The following is a 15,623-nucleotide window of genomic DNA, read 5'->3' on the forward strand; positions in this document are numbered from 1 at the left end:
TACTGCCAGATGATCAGTACTGAGGGAGTGCTGCACTGTTGGAGGATCAGTACTGAGGGAGTGCTGCACTGTTGGAGGGTCAGTATTGAGTGAGTGCTGCACTGTCAGAGGGTCAGTACTGAGTGAGTGTTGCACTTTCGGGGGTCAGTACTGAGTGAGTGATGCACTGTCAGAGGGTCAGTACTGAGGGAGTGCTGCACTGTCGGAGGGCCAGTATTGAGTGAGTGCTGCACTGTCGGAGGGTCAGTACTGACTGTAGTCAGTACTAAATTAGTAAAAGAAGCAGATGCTTTGATCATTATCACATTGCTTGCTGTTTGAAGGGTTGCCTGTGCATTCTTTGGCTGCTGCTTTTCCTTAATTACAGCAATGACTGTATCTCATTGGCTGTAGAGCACTTTGCTCTGTCCTGAGATTGTGGAATGTAAGTGTGCAATTAAAACCTTTCACACTGTTATGGGGACTATGTGACTGTACAGATGAATCAGCCCTAAGCGTGGGTAATCTTAGGGGCGGAGATTTCTGGCCTTGGCCTTGGAACAAGCATGTAGCGTCTTCAAGAGCTCTGTGAATAAAGTTTACTGTTTGTAACAGGAAACATGCCCTGCATTCCAAGTTTATTACAGTAAGCCTTTTTTCTTTCTATTTTCAAATCTCGATGGATTCTGCTTCCAGCAGTAATCCTGCAAGTCAAACATTCCACCTTTAATTTAGCCTGGGAAATTAAATCTCCTAACTCCCCACTTTGTCCTCCTAATATATATTATATATAATTACCCTCTCTGGTTACTGTCCCACCAACCCGTGCAAATGGGTTTCCCTAATTTACCTGATCAAACTCTCCTGCTTTTGGGCATCTCTGTCAGATTGCCTCCCTACATTCTTTGTTATAATGGGAAACCTTCCTCCTCACTCCTCACAGGCAAACCCTATGCTCCCAGTCTCTTTGCACCAGTGCCCACTTAGCTTTTCTAACCCATCTTTCTGTATATCTGCAATACCAATATCAGGCATACCTCTGTGAGTATACACAGAACTCACACTTACAACAATTACATGCTGTTCACATATACAGTTTTACTCAAGCAGATCATATACAAATTTTTAGGTATAATCATACATATCACGCATGCAGCAAGGCCAAGAATGGAACAAAGTAAGTGAACCTCAAACAGAGAAGTAACAATGTTACAAGCAAAATACTGTGGATGCTGGAAACCTGAAATAAAAACAGAAAATGGTAGAAAAACTCAGCAGGTCTGACAGCATCTGTGGAGAGAGAAACAGAGTTAACATTATGAGTCCATATGACTCTTCTTCAGAGCTTGTTTCCTCTTATTTTTTGTGCAGTGAGAAGGGGATGAGAAGCTAGGGGTGATGGAGGAGTGTACCAAGGTGTCCCGGAGGGAACGGTCCCTACAGAATGTCACCACGGGGGTGAAGGGAAGATGTGTTTGGTGATGGCATCATGCTGGAGTTGGCGGAAATGGTGGAGGATGATCCTTTGAATGCGGAGGCTGGTGGGGTGAAAAGGGAGGACAAGGGGGACCCTATCATGGTTCTGGAAGGAAGAGGAAGGTGCAAGGGCGGATGCATGGGAGATGGGCCACAAATAGTTGAGGGCCTTGTCAACCAGAGTGGGAGGGAAACCTTGGTTAAGGAAGAAGGAAGACATGTCAGAAGCACTGTTTAGGAAAGTGGCATTAACAGAACAGATGCGATGGCAAAATAGGAACTGAGAGAATGGGATGGGGTCGTTACAGGAAGAAGCTCTGAAGAAGAGGCAATAGGACTCCAAACATTAACTAAAATTGTTAAGTGAAAATGTTAAACCAGGTATTTGGTGCAAATGGAAACTGAGGAATTGTGTGTCCCACTGTCACCAAATGACCACATTTTTCATAATATTATTGTGGGGTATTGTAAAGTAGGCTTATGTTTGTGTGAATGGTTCTGTCTGTGTGGCTGATTTAGTTGAATTAGAGTTGGATAGACTACAAGGTTGAAATATCAAAAGAGTTAGGTGTAAAAGGGCATTTGAAATGCTATTGAGTGAGCTAGGGTAAAGTCAGTAGATAGGGGTGAATGAAGTTTGCATTTTAAGATAAGTGGAGAGGTGTTTGGCTTTCAAAGGAACATGATAAAGTTTTACTCTAGCGATCTTTTGGTCGGGGGCACGGGCGAGAGGGGGCAGCATCCCTGCTGACAATTAAGATGTTTATTAAGGCACTTAAGTAATTAATCAAGCTGCATTTTTCGCTGCCCACTCAACTGCTTGGTTGGCAGGCTGGCAAATAGACCAGGTGGCCTTTACATTTTTAATGAAACTTCATCCACGGGCAGGATGAGGTTTCCAGCCCTTACTAAAAAAAATCAATTAAAAAATTTTCACATTCTTTTTCACATGTCCCTCTTCATGTGGCTGAGTAACATGTGGGGGCATATGTATCTCATGTGCAAAAAGTTTATTTTTGTATTTAAAATCCACCAGCTCCCTGAGGCAGCTCTGGGCCTTCAGCGAGCTGTCAGCGCGTGCTCTCCCGCGCTTGCGCCCGGGCACTCAGCACTCCTTCCCCCCTCCTCCCACCCCCACTCCAGCAGTGCTGAGGGTCCTGGCGTACATTTGACCCTGGCTGGCCATTAATTGGCCAGCCAGCGTGAAATCGCAGCCAGAGCCCAATCGTGGGCAGTGATTAGTTTTGCAGCTGCTCCTGGGCCCACCTGCCACATCTGCCCAACGAGGGAAAAACTCTGCCCATTATTTCTGAATTCACTACACGAGCCTTCTCATAATAAATACAAATTGCAAAACCGTTGTGATAGCTTGGCCAAGTTTCCCTTGTGGATTTGGTCAGCCTGGAAAATACCACCTGCCATATCCTAACACCACCCATAACTTCATAAAAATGGTCCAACAGAATTTGGATTGTTAAGTTAAATAATGTGAAAAGTGCTTTACTCTATGCCTAACCCCATGCTGCACCAGTCCTGGGAGTGACTGACACTGAAACTCTAGCTGCATAATGTGGAAAAATATCTAACTCACTAGCACCAACAGTCCTCATCTTGAATTAGAGTGTGAGAGTCAGGACTGGACAGTAGGATAGGAAAATTGTGAAGTGTAATTTTGGAGAATTTTACAATATTGATAAGAATTGTGAATATTGCCTGCAGCATGTTTCCTGTACCAACAGCACAAGCAGCCAAGGCCAATCTCTTCTCTGAAATCTGAAAAACATTCTGTGAAATGGATCCAAAACCACTTCACAATTTCCATTGAAATGTCAGGAAGGGGGAGGGGCTGTAACTGTAATCTCCTGCAGCAGCAGCTGCTCTGGGCTTCACTGTAAACTCACTCACCAAGATCCAGAATTTTGCTGTGATGTGCTATATGAAAACATTTCTCTTACATCCCACTCCAATTCTGCATTTTAACACATACCTGGGGTATTGGAGCAGCAATAGCTTTACTTTGTTCATTGGCATCAGTGTTTCCTGATTAAACCACAGGAATAATTCCACCCTACAGCTGAATATGGCCAGCGTGCACCAAAACCCGGAACAGTTTAATCCCAATGTCATCTTGGAAAGAAAAAGCAATCATTTTTGCAGCTCAGCACCAATAGGATTTCACACAGCATTATGAGCGTCAGCTGTGGCTCAATGGGCAGCAAATCCCGTCTGAAGATGTCAGGTGCAAATCCCACTGCAGGGTTTGAACACAAAATTCAAAGCTGATGTTCCAGTGTAGTACTCTGGAGGTGCTCTTTTTGGTTAAGATGTTAAAGTGCGCTCTTAGGTGGATATAAACGGTCCCACCACCATTATTTTGAAGAGCAGGGGAGTTCTCCCCAGTGTCCTGACCGATATCCATCCCTCAATCAACATTATTAAAAACAGCTTACCTGGACACTATAACATTTCTGTTTGTGAGATCTTGCTGTGCATAGGTTGGCAGACACATTTCCTCTGTTACAACAGTGTCTACATTTCAAAAAGGATTTCATTGTCTCTAAAGCCCTTAGAAATATGTTTTACAGATGAAAGCCTTTCTTTATACAGTGATAAAAACAAAAAAACTGCGGATGCTGGAAATCCAAAACAAAAACAGAATTACCTGGAAAAACTCAGCAGGTCTGGCAGCATCGGCGGAGAAGAAAAGAGTTGACGTTTCGAGTCCTCATGACCCTTCGACAGAACTTGAGTTCGAGTCCAGGAAAGAGCTGAAATATAAGCTGGTTTAAGGTGTGTGTGTGGGGGGCGGAGAGATAGAGAGACAGAGAGGTGGAGGGGGTTGGTGTGGTTGTAGCGACAAACAAGCAGTGATAGAAGCAGATCATCAAAAGATGTCAACAACAATAGTACAATAGAACACATAGGTGTTAAAGTTAAAGTTGGTGATATTATCTAAACGAATGTGCTAATTAAGAATGGATGGTAGGGCACTCAAGGTATAGCTCTAGTGGGTTTTTTTTATTTTATATAATGGAAATAGGTGGGAAAAGGAAAATCTTTATAATTTATTGGGAAAAAAAAGAAGGGGGAAACAGAAAGGGGGTGGGGATGGGGGAGGGGACTCACGACCTAAAGTTGTTGAATTCAATATTCAGTCCGGAAGGCTGTAAAGTCCCTAGTCGGAAGATGAGGTGTTGTTCCTCCAGTTTGCGTTGGGCTTCACTGGAAACACCTGCGGTCTGTCCGCAAGAATGACCCAAACCTCCCTGTCGCTTGCCATTTTAACACTCCACCCTGCTCTCTTGCCCACATGTCTGTCCTTGGCTTGCTGCATTGTTCCAGTGAAGCCCAACGCAAACTGGAGGAACAACACCTCATCTTCCGACTAGGGACTTTACAGCCTTCCGGACTGAATATTGAATTCAACAACTTTAGGTCGTGAGTCCCCTCCCCCATCCCTACCCCCTTTCTGTTTCCCCCTTCTTTTTTTTCCCAATAAATTATAAAGATTTTCCTTTTCCCACCTATTTCCATTATATAAAATAAAAAAAAACCCACTAGAGCTATACCTTGAGTGCCCTACCATCCATTCTTAATTAGCACATTCGTTTAGATAATATCACCAACTTTAACTTTAACACCTATGTGTTCTATTGTACTATTGTTGTTGACATCTTTTGATGATCTGCTTCTATCACTGCTTGTTTGTCGCTACAACCACACCAACCCCCTCCACCTCTCTGTCTCTCTATCTCTCCGCCCCCCACACACACACCTTAAACCAGCTTATATTTCAGCTCTTTCCTGGACTCGAACTCAAGTTCTGTCGAAGGGTCATGAGGACTCGAAACGTCAACTCTTTTCTTCTCCGCCGATGCTGCCAGACCTGCTGAGTTTTTCCAGGTAATTCTGTTTTTGTTTCTTTATACAGTGACTGGTCTGGGGTGTAGTCCCTAGACCTGAGTCCTTTCACATCTGGTTCTTGTGTTCAGGTCAAGCCTAAGTATATGGGATAAATATTTCCTCTCTGAAAATAATGAAATGGGACAGTAGTCCAGATGTTCCAGTCAGGGGCTAAGTCAGCTACTGTAGGTTATCCACTGTTAGTGAACTCAAACCACCTGATATTTCGGGTCAGCTTCATTTGCAGAGTGAAGACTGTTGCATTTCTATTTTTGTTTAATACAAAATTACTAATCTCACACAGGACTGTCAAACTAAACGTAGGTTCACTTTGTTTGAAGATGTTAGACAGGATTGCTCAGCAAACAGATTTACTATAAAGATGCAACAGCTATTGTTGATACAAAAGTACATCTGCAATTCCTTCACACCACGTGCAGCTAGCTAAACTGAAAGATCCTCTGAACAATGTCTGCTGGTCATATGGTTTACAACCTGGCTACTTGCTCATTAGCAAATTCTCTCTTAAAATGATATCACAACATCCCATTTTTCCCAAGGTAACATTACATACACAGTGAAAATACATTTACATTAGGGCCGTCGTGGAGACTATTTACATAAAAAGTAAGTCTCTGTTCAAAAGTTTGAGGCGTTAAGAATTTAAGAGTTTAAATGTCTATATAATGTATAGGTGATGTAACAATCCTCCCTGATCTCATAATCATATGACCTTCCTGAGATCTAAACTTATCACTTGGGTGTTCATAGCTTGTGGGTGTGTATCTTGTGTATTATTACTTCTGTGTCATACCCGACTCACAATGGGGAGAGAGGTCAAGTGGCCAGAATAACAATTTTGAAATGTCTTTTATTATAACACCCAATCTACTAAAAGCAGTATAGAAGAAATCTGCTAATGGAACAGTAACTGTCACCCCTGTTCTCAAATTCTGAGCCCTATTTCTGTTATATTGTAGAATCCATCACAGAAAAAGGGAAGTTCAATGGAAAGGAGCTTCAGGTACAATATCATCAACTTTTGGAAAAGACAGATTACAGTTTAAAAGAGACTGTCTCCAGAAACTGCAGAAAGGTCTACTGCATTCTGCATTTTGTATTGGCATCAATAGATTATATGTTGTCAGTTGACTACATTAAATTCTCAATCATTTCCATACTATTAATGGGTTTTACAAAGCAGCATTGTTTGTTGCATGGTTATTAACTTATCCCATACCTCAGCGCCTGTTCTCACTTTTAGCTAATTAATACCAGATATAATAATAACTCATGCAAAGTATGTAGGCTATAAGTCCCAATGACTGATAGGTCATATCAAATAGCACATCCCTTCATCTGTTTGCAACAGGCAAAATACAGACTGTACCCTACCAGCCCACGCTTGCAAAACTCAGAACTTGGTGTCCAACATTAAATGTGATTCCGCGATTGGACAGCATTTAGTAAGCAATCCTGATTGTGCTAAGAATTACACTGCAAACCAATTTAAGATTGTCAGTTGGGCTCACAGTGTGACTCACCTACACATGCCAGAAGCTACATATATTCACACACAGGGCCCTGTCCTTTCAAGCAGAAAGAACATGACCATGCATACACTCGCATTGCTCCTTTATTGACTCAACAAAAACATGGCCGACAGCCATTCCCTGGTTCATTCCCCAGGGCAATGACTTGACCAATCAGAGTCAACTTGCCTAGTTTGGATTTAAACAAATGCTTGGCAGTTAAAATCATAAGAGCATAAGACGTAGGAATAGAATGAGGCCATATGGCCCATTGAGTCTGCTCCACCATTCAATGAGATCATGGCTGACCTGCTAATCCTCAACTCCACTTTCCTGCTTTTTCTCCATAACCCTTGAATCCCTTACTGATTAAAAATCTATCTCATCCTTGGATATGCTTAATGACCCAGCCTCTACAGCCCTCTGCGGTAAAGAATTACACAGATTCACTACCCTCTGAGTGAAGAAATTCCTCCTCATCTCTGTCTTAAATGGGTGATCCCTTACTCTGAGATTATGCCCTCTGGTTCTAGACTCACCCACAAGGAGGAAACCACCTCTCAGCATCTAACCTGTCTAGCCATCTAAAAATTTTATGTTTCAATAAGGCCGCCTCTTATTCTTCTAAACTCCAATGAGTACAGGCCCAACCTACTCAACCTCTCCTCATAAGAAGATCCCTCCATACCCAGGATCAACCTAGTGAACCTTCTCTGGACTGCCTCCAATGCCAATATATCTTTCCTTAGATAAGAGGACTAAAACTGTTCACAGTATTCTAGGTGTGGTCTAACCAGTGGTTTGTACAAGTTTAGCGAGGTTTCCCTATTTTTATATTCCATTCCCTTTGAAATAAAGGCTAACATTCCACTTGCCTTCCCTATTACCTGCTGATCTTGTATGTTAGCTTTTTGTGATTCATACATGAGGACCTCCAAATCCCTCTGTGCTGCAGCTTTCTTCAGTCTTTCCCCATTTAAATAATATTCAGCTCTCCTATTCTTCCTGCCAAAGTGCATAACCTCACACTTTCCCGCATTATATTCCATCTGCCAAGTTTTTGGGTCACATGCTTTGGTCCATTCTCTGTGGCAATGCCTCCACCATCAGTGTCCACTTGCCAATCAATCATGCAGTAGAAATTTTGCAACTTGGTATTCTAGTCGATCTGTCCTGATGAGTACAAGATGAAAAGTTTTGACAGCATGTCTCTTTTTTTTCAGCAACACTAAACTAATTCATTGTTCGCACTCTGTTTTCTTTCCCTGCTCTCTCCCTCATTTTGTTGTATAATATTCTCAAAATCTCTCCCAAGGCAAACTTTCCAACCTTCTCAAATTGCATCTTCTTTCCAGCTCTCTTCCCAGCACAAAGTGCTGCATTGTCATCAACCCTATCAAACCCCTTTAGCTCCACTCATCTGAAAACAAACACTAGAAGATACTGTCCTCCCCTTCAAACCCTGCAGTCATACACCACCACTCCCACTCTCCATTCCTCAGACTTCAATGGTAAAACTATTTCTGACACTGCTTCAGGCCTGTCGAGTTAAACCAGACCCCTCTGGAACCCATTCTTCCACCTCCTCCCAATCCCACAGCCTGAGTTGCCTCCCTACCAGATTCCAAAAGTTTCCTGAAAACCTCTTTGTCCTAATATCTGCCACTTTCCCCCTTTCACTCCCCCTCTCCCTAGCTGTCCACTGTTTCTCCTCTGCCATGTAAAATATTCTGAGATAACCTCTGTGCCTCAAAATTAACAACAGTTGTGTGAAGCCATTTACTCCGATTAAAGCTCAGACGAGACATTCCTGTCCCAGCTACACAGGACAAAACATCAACATACGTCCCCCAAACTCAGCTGCTCCATTGTTGATCTAGTTTGTTATATATTGACAGGGATGAAAATAGAAAATTCTTACCATCATATTCCAGATTATAACAAGCTGCTAATTCACTCCTGAAGGTAAAAAGAGTTAGCAGCAGAAGCAGTAGCAGCAGATTACAATTCATTTCAGTGAGTTTAAGTTTCCAGCACACACACTCATAATGCAAAATGTCATCGACTGGGAAGCTCAAAGCAAAGTGGAAAAGACAGTATGCCGATGAATGATCTCAAGCTGTGTAAACATCACTGGTCAGTTTGATATGGTTTATCTTTGAGATCCTGACTTCCTGGGAGGATTTTAATAGAGAATGCCATTAAAAACAGGGCTGAAATTATAAACATTTTTTCTCAAATGTCCTTTACTGAAATATTGGAGCAGGATTTCTATCTGTCTCTTGCACTCCCATTCTATAAGTTTGTTTTACATCACATGGCTGACAGTGTGACAGTGTCATATGGCTGACAGTGTGAGAATATCGTAGAGGAGAATCATTGTGTGACAGACAGTCCTCGTTAATACAGCATCTTATGCGAGTCCCAAAACCCACAGGAATTTCTGAAAGGGAGAATGAAGAAGGATTCGATAGAACCCTAATTATTCCCCCAGCGGAAAAAAATTGGGGATTTTTATGAGTCTAACTCCGCCCAGCTAACCTAATGGGGATTGGAAAGAACTGAAATGTAAACAGGAATTCCAAGAGGCTAAGTTAATTTTCTTTTCTGTTGAAGAAATTTATTTACCCAGAGAATGAGGAGCAATTGGCCTTGGGAGAATGAGCAAAAGAGGCAAAAATGAGAGGGACGTTCACAATGTAACAGAATGGGCGACATTCACTAGCCTTGGACACCCAGCAGGAATATTCACAGCACATTTTTGATATCACTTTCTAACATTGAACTCTGGAAGCAGAAATTATCTGGGAGTGCGTTTTTAGCAAAACTAATCCAAAGGCCACAGAAAGCCTGGAATGGGAAAAGGTCATTAGATTCAACAAGCCTTGGGAAGGCAGTGGTGTAATGGTAATGTCACTGGGCTAGAAATCCAGAAACCCAAGCTAATGCTCTGGGAACACAGGTTCAAGTCCTACCACAGCAGCTGGTAGAGTAAAAAAATCCAGAATTAAAAACTAATCTCAGTAATGGTGACCTTGAAACTATCAAATTGTTGTAAACACCCATTTAATGCCCTTTAGGGAAGGAAATCTGCTGCCCTTACTTGGTCTGGCCTGGCCTACATGTGACTCCAGATTCACAGCAATGTGGCTGACTCTTAAATGGCCAAGAAAGCCAGTCAAGCCTACAAAATGACAATGGCATCCACAACCGTGCTGCCTCTGCAAAACCCTCCTCACTAATATCTGGGGGCTTGGAGAGCTGTCCCACAAACTAGTCAACCAACAGCTTGACATGGTCATCCCCATGGAATCATATCTTACAGACAATGTCCCAGACACTGCCATCACACCCCTGGGCATGTCCTGTCCCATTGGCAGGACAGACCCAGCTGAGGTGGCAGCACAGTGGTATACAGTCAGGAGGAAGTTGCTCTGGGAGTCCTTAACATTGATTCCAGACCCCATGAAGTCTCATGGCATCAGGTCAAACATGGGCAAGGAAACCTCCTGTTGACTAATGACAAGCCACATACCCTACCCCCTGAACTGAAGAATCAGTGCTCCTCCATGTTGAACACCACTTGGAGGAAGCACTGAGGGTGGCAAGGGCGCAGAATGTATTCTGGATGGGGAACTTCAATGTCCATCACCAAGAGTGGCTCGGTGGCACCACTACTGACCGAGCTGGCCGAATCCCAAAAGACATAGCTGCTAGACTGGGTCTGTGGCAGGTGGTGAGGGAATCAACAAGAGGAAAAAACATACTTGACCTCACCCTCACCAACCTGCCTGCCACAGATGCATCTGTCCATGACAGTATCGGTAAGAGTGACTACCGCACAGTCATTGTGGAGACAAAGTCTCGTCTTCACATTGAGGATGCCCTCCATCATGTTGTGGGACACTACCACTGTGTTAAATGGGATAAATTTCAAACGGATCTAGCAACTCAACCTAGGCATCCATGAGGTGCTGTGGACCATCAAGCAGCAGTAGAATTGTACTCAACCACAATCTGTGGCCCAGCATTTCCCCCACTCTACCATCACCATCAAGCCAGGGAATCAACCTTGGTTTAATGAAGAGTGCAGGAGGGCATGCCAGGAGCAGCATCAGACATACCAAAAAATTAGTTGTAAACCTGGTGAAGCTACAACACAGGGTTACTTGCGTGCCAAACAGCATGAGCTAAATGATCCCATAACCAACAGTTCAGATCTAAGCTCTGCAGTCCTACCACATCCAGTTGTGAATGGTGGTGGACAATTAGACAACTCACTGGAGGAAGCGGCTCCACAAATATCCCCATCTTCAATGATGGAGGCGCCCAGCACATCAATGCAAAAGATAAGGCTGAAGCATTCGCTACAATCTTCAGTCAAAAGTGCCGAGTGGACGATCCACCTTGCACACACACACACACACACACACACACACACCACCGCCCCCCCCCACCCCCCAAGAGGTCCCCAGCATCACAGATGCCAGTCTTCAGCCAATTCAATTCACTCCACATGATACCAAGAAATGGCTGAAGGCACTGGATAATGCAAAGGCTATGGGCCCTGACAATATTCCAGCAATAGTACTGAAGACTTGTGCTCCAGAACTTGCTGCGCCCCTAGCCGAGCTTTTCCAGTACAGCTACAACACTCGCATCTACCCAGTTATGTGGAAAATTGCCCAGGTATGCCCTGAACACAAAACGCAGGATAAATCCAACGCAGCCAATCACTCCCTATCAGTCTACTCTCGATCATCAGTAAAGTGATGGCAAGGGTGTTGACAGTGCTATCAAGCAGCACTTACTCAACAATAACCTGTTCACTGATGCTAATTTTGGATCCTGTGAAGGTCAATCAACTCCTGACCTCATTACAACCATGGTTCAAACATGGACAAAAGGCTTGAACTCCCGAGGTGAGGTGAGGGTGACTGCCCTTGACATCAAGGCTGCATTTGACCGAGTGTGGCATCAAGGAGCCCTAGCAAAACTGGAGTCAATGGGAATCAGGGAGAAAACTCTCCACTGATTGGAGTCATACATAGCACAAAGGAATATGGTTGTAATTGTTGGAGGTCAGTCATTTCAGTCCCAGGGCATCAACGCAGGAGTTCCTCAGAGTGGTGTCCAAGACCCAACCATCTTCAGATACTTCATCAATGACCTCCCTTCCATCATAAGGTCAGAAGTGGGGATGTTCGCTGATAATTGCACAATGTTCTGTACCAATCGTGACTCCTCAGATACTGAAGCAGTCCATGTCCAGATGTAGCAAGACCTGGACAATATCCAGGCTTGGGCTGACAAGTGGCAAGTAACATTCACGCCACACAAGTGCCGGTCAATGACCATCCACAACAAGAGAGAATCTAACCATCACCCCTTGATGTTCAATGGCATTACCATCACCAAATCCCCCACTATCAACATCCTGGGGGTTACCATTGACCAGAAACTGGACTGGAGTAGCCACATAAATACTGTGGCTATAAGAGCAGGTCAGAGGTTGGGAATACTGTGTTGAGTAACTCACCCCCTGACTCCCCAAAGCCTCTCCACCATCTACAAGGCACAAGTCAGGAGTGTGATGGAATACACCCACTTGCCTGGATGAGTGCAGCTCCAACAAGACTCAAGAAGCTTGACACCATCCAGGACAAAGCAGCCCGCTTGATTAACAACCCATTCACAAACATTCACTCCCTCCACCTTACAGTAGCAGCAGTGTGTGCCACCTACAAGATGCACTGTAGAAACGCACTAAGGCTCCTTAGACAGCACCTTCCAAACCCACAACTATTACCAGCTAGAAGGGCAAGGGCAGCAGACACATGGGCACATCACCACCTGGAAGTTCCCCTCCAAGTCACTCTCCATCCTGACTTGGAAATATATCTCTGCTCCTTCACTGTCGTTGGGTCAAAATCCTGGAACTCCCCCCCAATAGCACTGTGGGTGTACCTACAACACAGGAACTGCAGCGGTTCAAGAAGACAGCTCACCACCACCTTCTCAAGGGCAACTAGGAATGGGCAATAAATGCTGACCCAGCCAGCGAAGCCCACATCCTGTGATTGAATAAATGAAAAAACACTCCATTCAAAAGTTAGAGCCATAATCTGTACCATGGGCTCTGGTCAAACCATTGAATCCCTTGAGCCCCTGACCCTGAAGAGAATAAATCAAAACCCAGAATATTTACCATCCTACTATCTCAAATACTCATAGAAACATAGAAACTAGGAGCAGGAATAGGCCTTTCGGCCCTTCGAGCCTGCTCCGCCATTCATTATGATCATGGCAGATTATCCAACTCAATAGCCTGCTCCTGCTTTTCCCCCATATCCTTTTATCCCTTTTGCCCAAAGAGCTAAATCTAACTCCTTCTTGAAAACATACAATGTTTTGGTCTCAACTACTTTTTGTGGTAACAAATTCCACAGGCTCAGCACTCTCTGGGTGAAGAAATTTCTCCTCATCTCAGTAACTCAGTTATGGTCTTCTCCATTTCAGTCAACTTCCCCTATCCCAGAGATCTAGTATCAACTTATCCTGCATCAGGTTGTGCAGTGCCTGTGACCTCCAGTGTTGTTTCTCTCCGGATATTTACACAGAATAATCGCTTTTTACATTCCTACTACCCTGTGGTAAACAAGGCATCTTGTGTCTGTCCTCAAATTCCTCACAGACCATTGGCCCACATAGCATAGCAAATAATTTCTCAAAGCAATTTACAAAGTTCTGTGCATTGGAAATGATTTGAGAAGAATTCCTTTCACCTTTTTTGTTAACAAATGAAGAAAACTGTGAAGCAGACTCAGCGTTTGCAAAGTTTTGGACCCTCAGTTTCTCTTTCCACTTCATTTTTCCACCAATTTTCTCACTGTTCCCTCCTATCCCAATATTAACTGACTCTAAACATAATCAAACAAATTGATTACACAATTGGTTTTGTTAATTAAATTAAGGACAAGAAAGATTATGATCCCTTACATGCCTGTAAGCATCAGTTCATGTGACTGAAGGATAACTATCAGTTTGGTTACCTTTCTATTGGCTGTCTAGTTCTGTGGTATTGCTGGAACATCTTATCGTTTTATATAAATTTCCGGTTCTCTGCTCCCTTGAATTTGTATGAACAAGTTGTCTATCAGGATTAGACATATGTGTGTCATGTTAAGTTAAAAATACAATCGCCTGGTGTTGTAATTTTCCATTGTTAGCTGTGGCTCAGTGGTTACCTCACCTCTGAGTCAGAAGGCTGTGGTTTCAATTTCTACTCCAGAGACATGAGAGCAAGGTTCTGGCTGATATTGTCAGTGCATAGCTGAGGGAGTGCTACACTGTCAGAGATGCCATATTTTGGATGAGACATTAAACTGAGACCTGCCCTCCCATGGATTGTAGAACCTTCCATGATCACTCTTTGCCCAGTACAGTCATTCCCACTTAAATACAACCTCCCCCATATGTTGGGCCAATTCTCCACAAATAAAAACAGGAAGAGGCCATTCAGCCTCTCAAACCTTTCCCACCACATGAAGGAGGTTTATTTCCTCAAGATCTGGAGAAGCTGATCATCCAATTCAGCTCTCATGAACTCCTGTCATCCCTCAGCTCTGGCAGGGCCTGAGATGAATTTGATGTTGGGGACGATTCCGATCAGGCCTTAATTTGCATCCCATTAGTGGGATGCAACTCAGGTTCATGCCGGCCTCTCCAGTGGGTTTCGCAGTACGCCATGGTGGGCACCATCAGATAATCCCGATGTGATTTCACGTCAGCGTGAAACCGATTTCTGCCCCTCCCACCAAATTCTGCCCCCTCCCGCTTGCCACGACGCACACCGCCAATTGGAGTGGAGGATTCTGGCCAATGTCCGGCACCGTTGTTCCAGGTTGGTGGTGGCTCTGAAGTTCTCCCTTCTTTACATCTGACGTCCACTTCTCTCTTTCACATTCCATTTTCATCCAGTCGTGAGGACTGGAGAGACAGTTTAGCAAAGCCTAGCGGGATGATTTTTTTCTGCTCCGTCTGCAACGTCTTAACTTTACATTTATGAAATTTTCCTTCACAAAGTGAAAGTGTTCATGATGGAATTCCCTTTGATCTTCTGCTGAAACTACAGCAGCAACTTGAGGTTGATCTTCAGGGAGTTCTTGGGCTCAGAAGCTGAGAGGATGTTTCCCCTCATGGGGGAATCTAGAATAGGGGGCACAGCGTCAAAATATTGAAAATGGAGATGAGGGGGAATTTGTCCTCTCAGAGGGTTGTTAGTGTTTGGAATTGTCTTCTTCAATGAGCAGTGGAAGCTAGATCATTGACCACAGGAATGATAGGGCAAGCTTACAACGAACACAAGAATTGGGAGTAGGAGTAGGCCATTCGGCCCCTTGAGCCTGCTCATCCGTTCCAGAAGCTCATGGCTGATCCGATTGTAGCCTGAACTCTAATTTCCTGCCTGTCCCTCATAACCTGCTTTTTGTTGACCAAGAATCTAACTCAGCCTTAAATAAATTCAGTGAGCCAGCCTCCACTGCTCTCTGGGGAAGAGAATTCCACAGACTAACAACCTTTTGTAAGGAAAAAATTCTCCTTATCTCAGTTTTAAATGGGAAACCCCTAATTTTTAAACTGATTCCCCCTTATTCTGGGCCTCAAGAGGCTGAATGGCCTGCTCCTGCTTCTATTTCTTATGTTCTTAAGATTAAGTGCATTGAACAGCCT

The 15,623-nt window shown here is 43.8% G+C and overlaps 1 protein-coding gene across 9 annotated transcripts in view; it reads right to left on the reverse strand.

Annotated features, from left to right (window-relative positions):
• The window catches only part of LOC121287102 (proteinase-activated receptor 4-like), a 52,413-nt gene that overhangs the window by 4,538 nt on the left and 32,252 nt on the right, over positions 1–15,623 (reverse strand). Inside the window, exon 1 of one of the 9 annotated variants that reach the window (XM_041204647.1) lies at positions 14,143–15,506. The exons of 3 other annotated variants lie outside the window; for them this stretch is intronic. Coding sequence is in view for 2 of the 6 variants with exons in the window: in XM_041204640.1 (XP_041060574.1) it covers positions 8,812–8,902 (91 nt within the window). In the remaining 4 variants the exon portion in view is untranslated. Of the gene's footprint in view, positions 1–3,442; positions 3,864–7,777; positions 7,821–8,811; positions 9,859–13,675; positions 13,832–13,942; positions 14,091–14,142; positions 15,507–15,623 lie in introns of those variants that run through there. 5 more of the 9 variants (XM_041204649.1, XM_041204641.1, XM_041204640.1 and 2 more) reach the window with 5 other exon arrangements.

The sequence above is a fragment of the Carcharodon carcharias genome, chromosome 14, assembly GCF_017639515.1.
Source record: "Carcharodon carcharias isolate sCarCar2 chromosome 14, sCarCar2.pri, whole genome shotgun sequence".
Lineage (NCBI taxonomy): Eukaryota > Metazoa > Chordata > Chondrichthyes > Lamniformes > Lamnidae > Carcharodon > Carcharodon carcharias.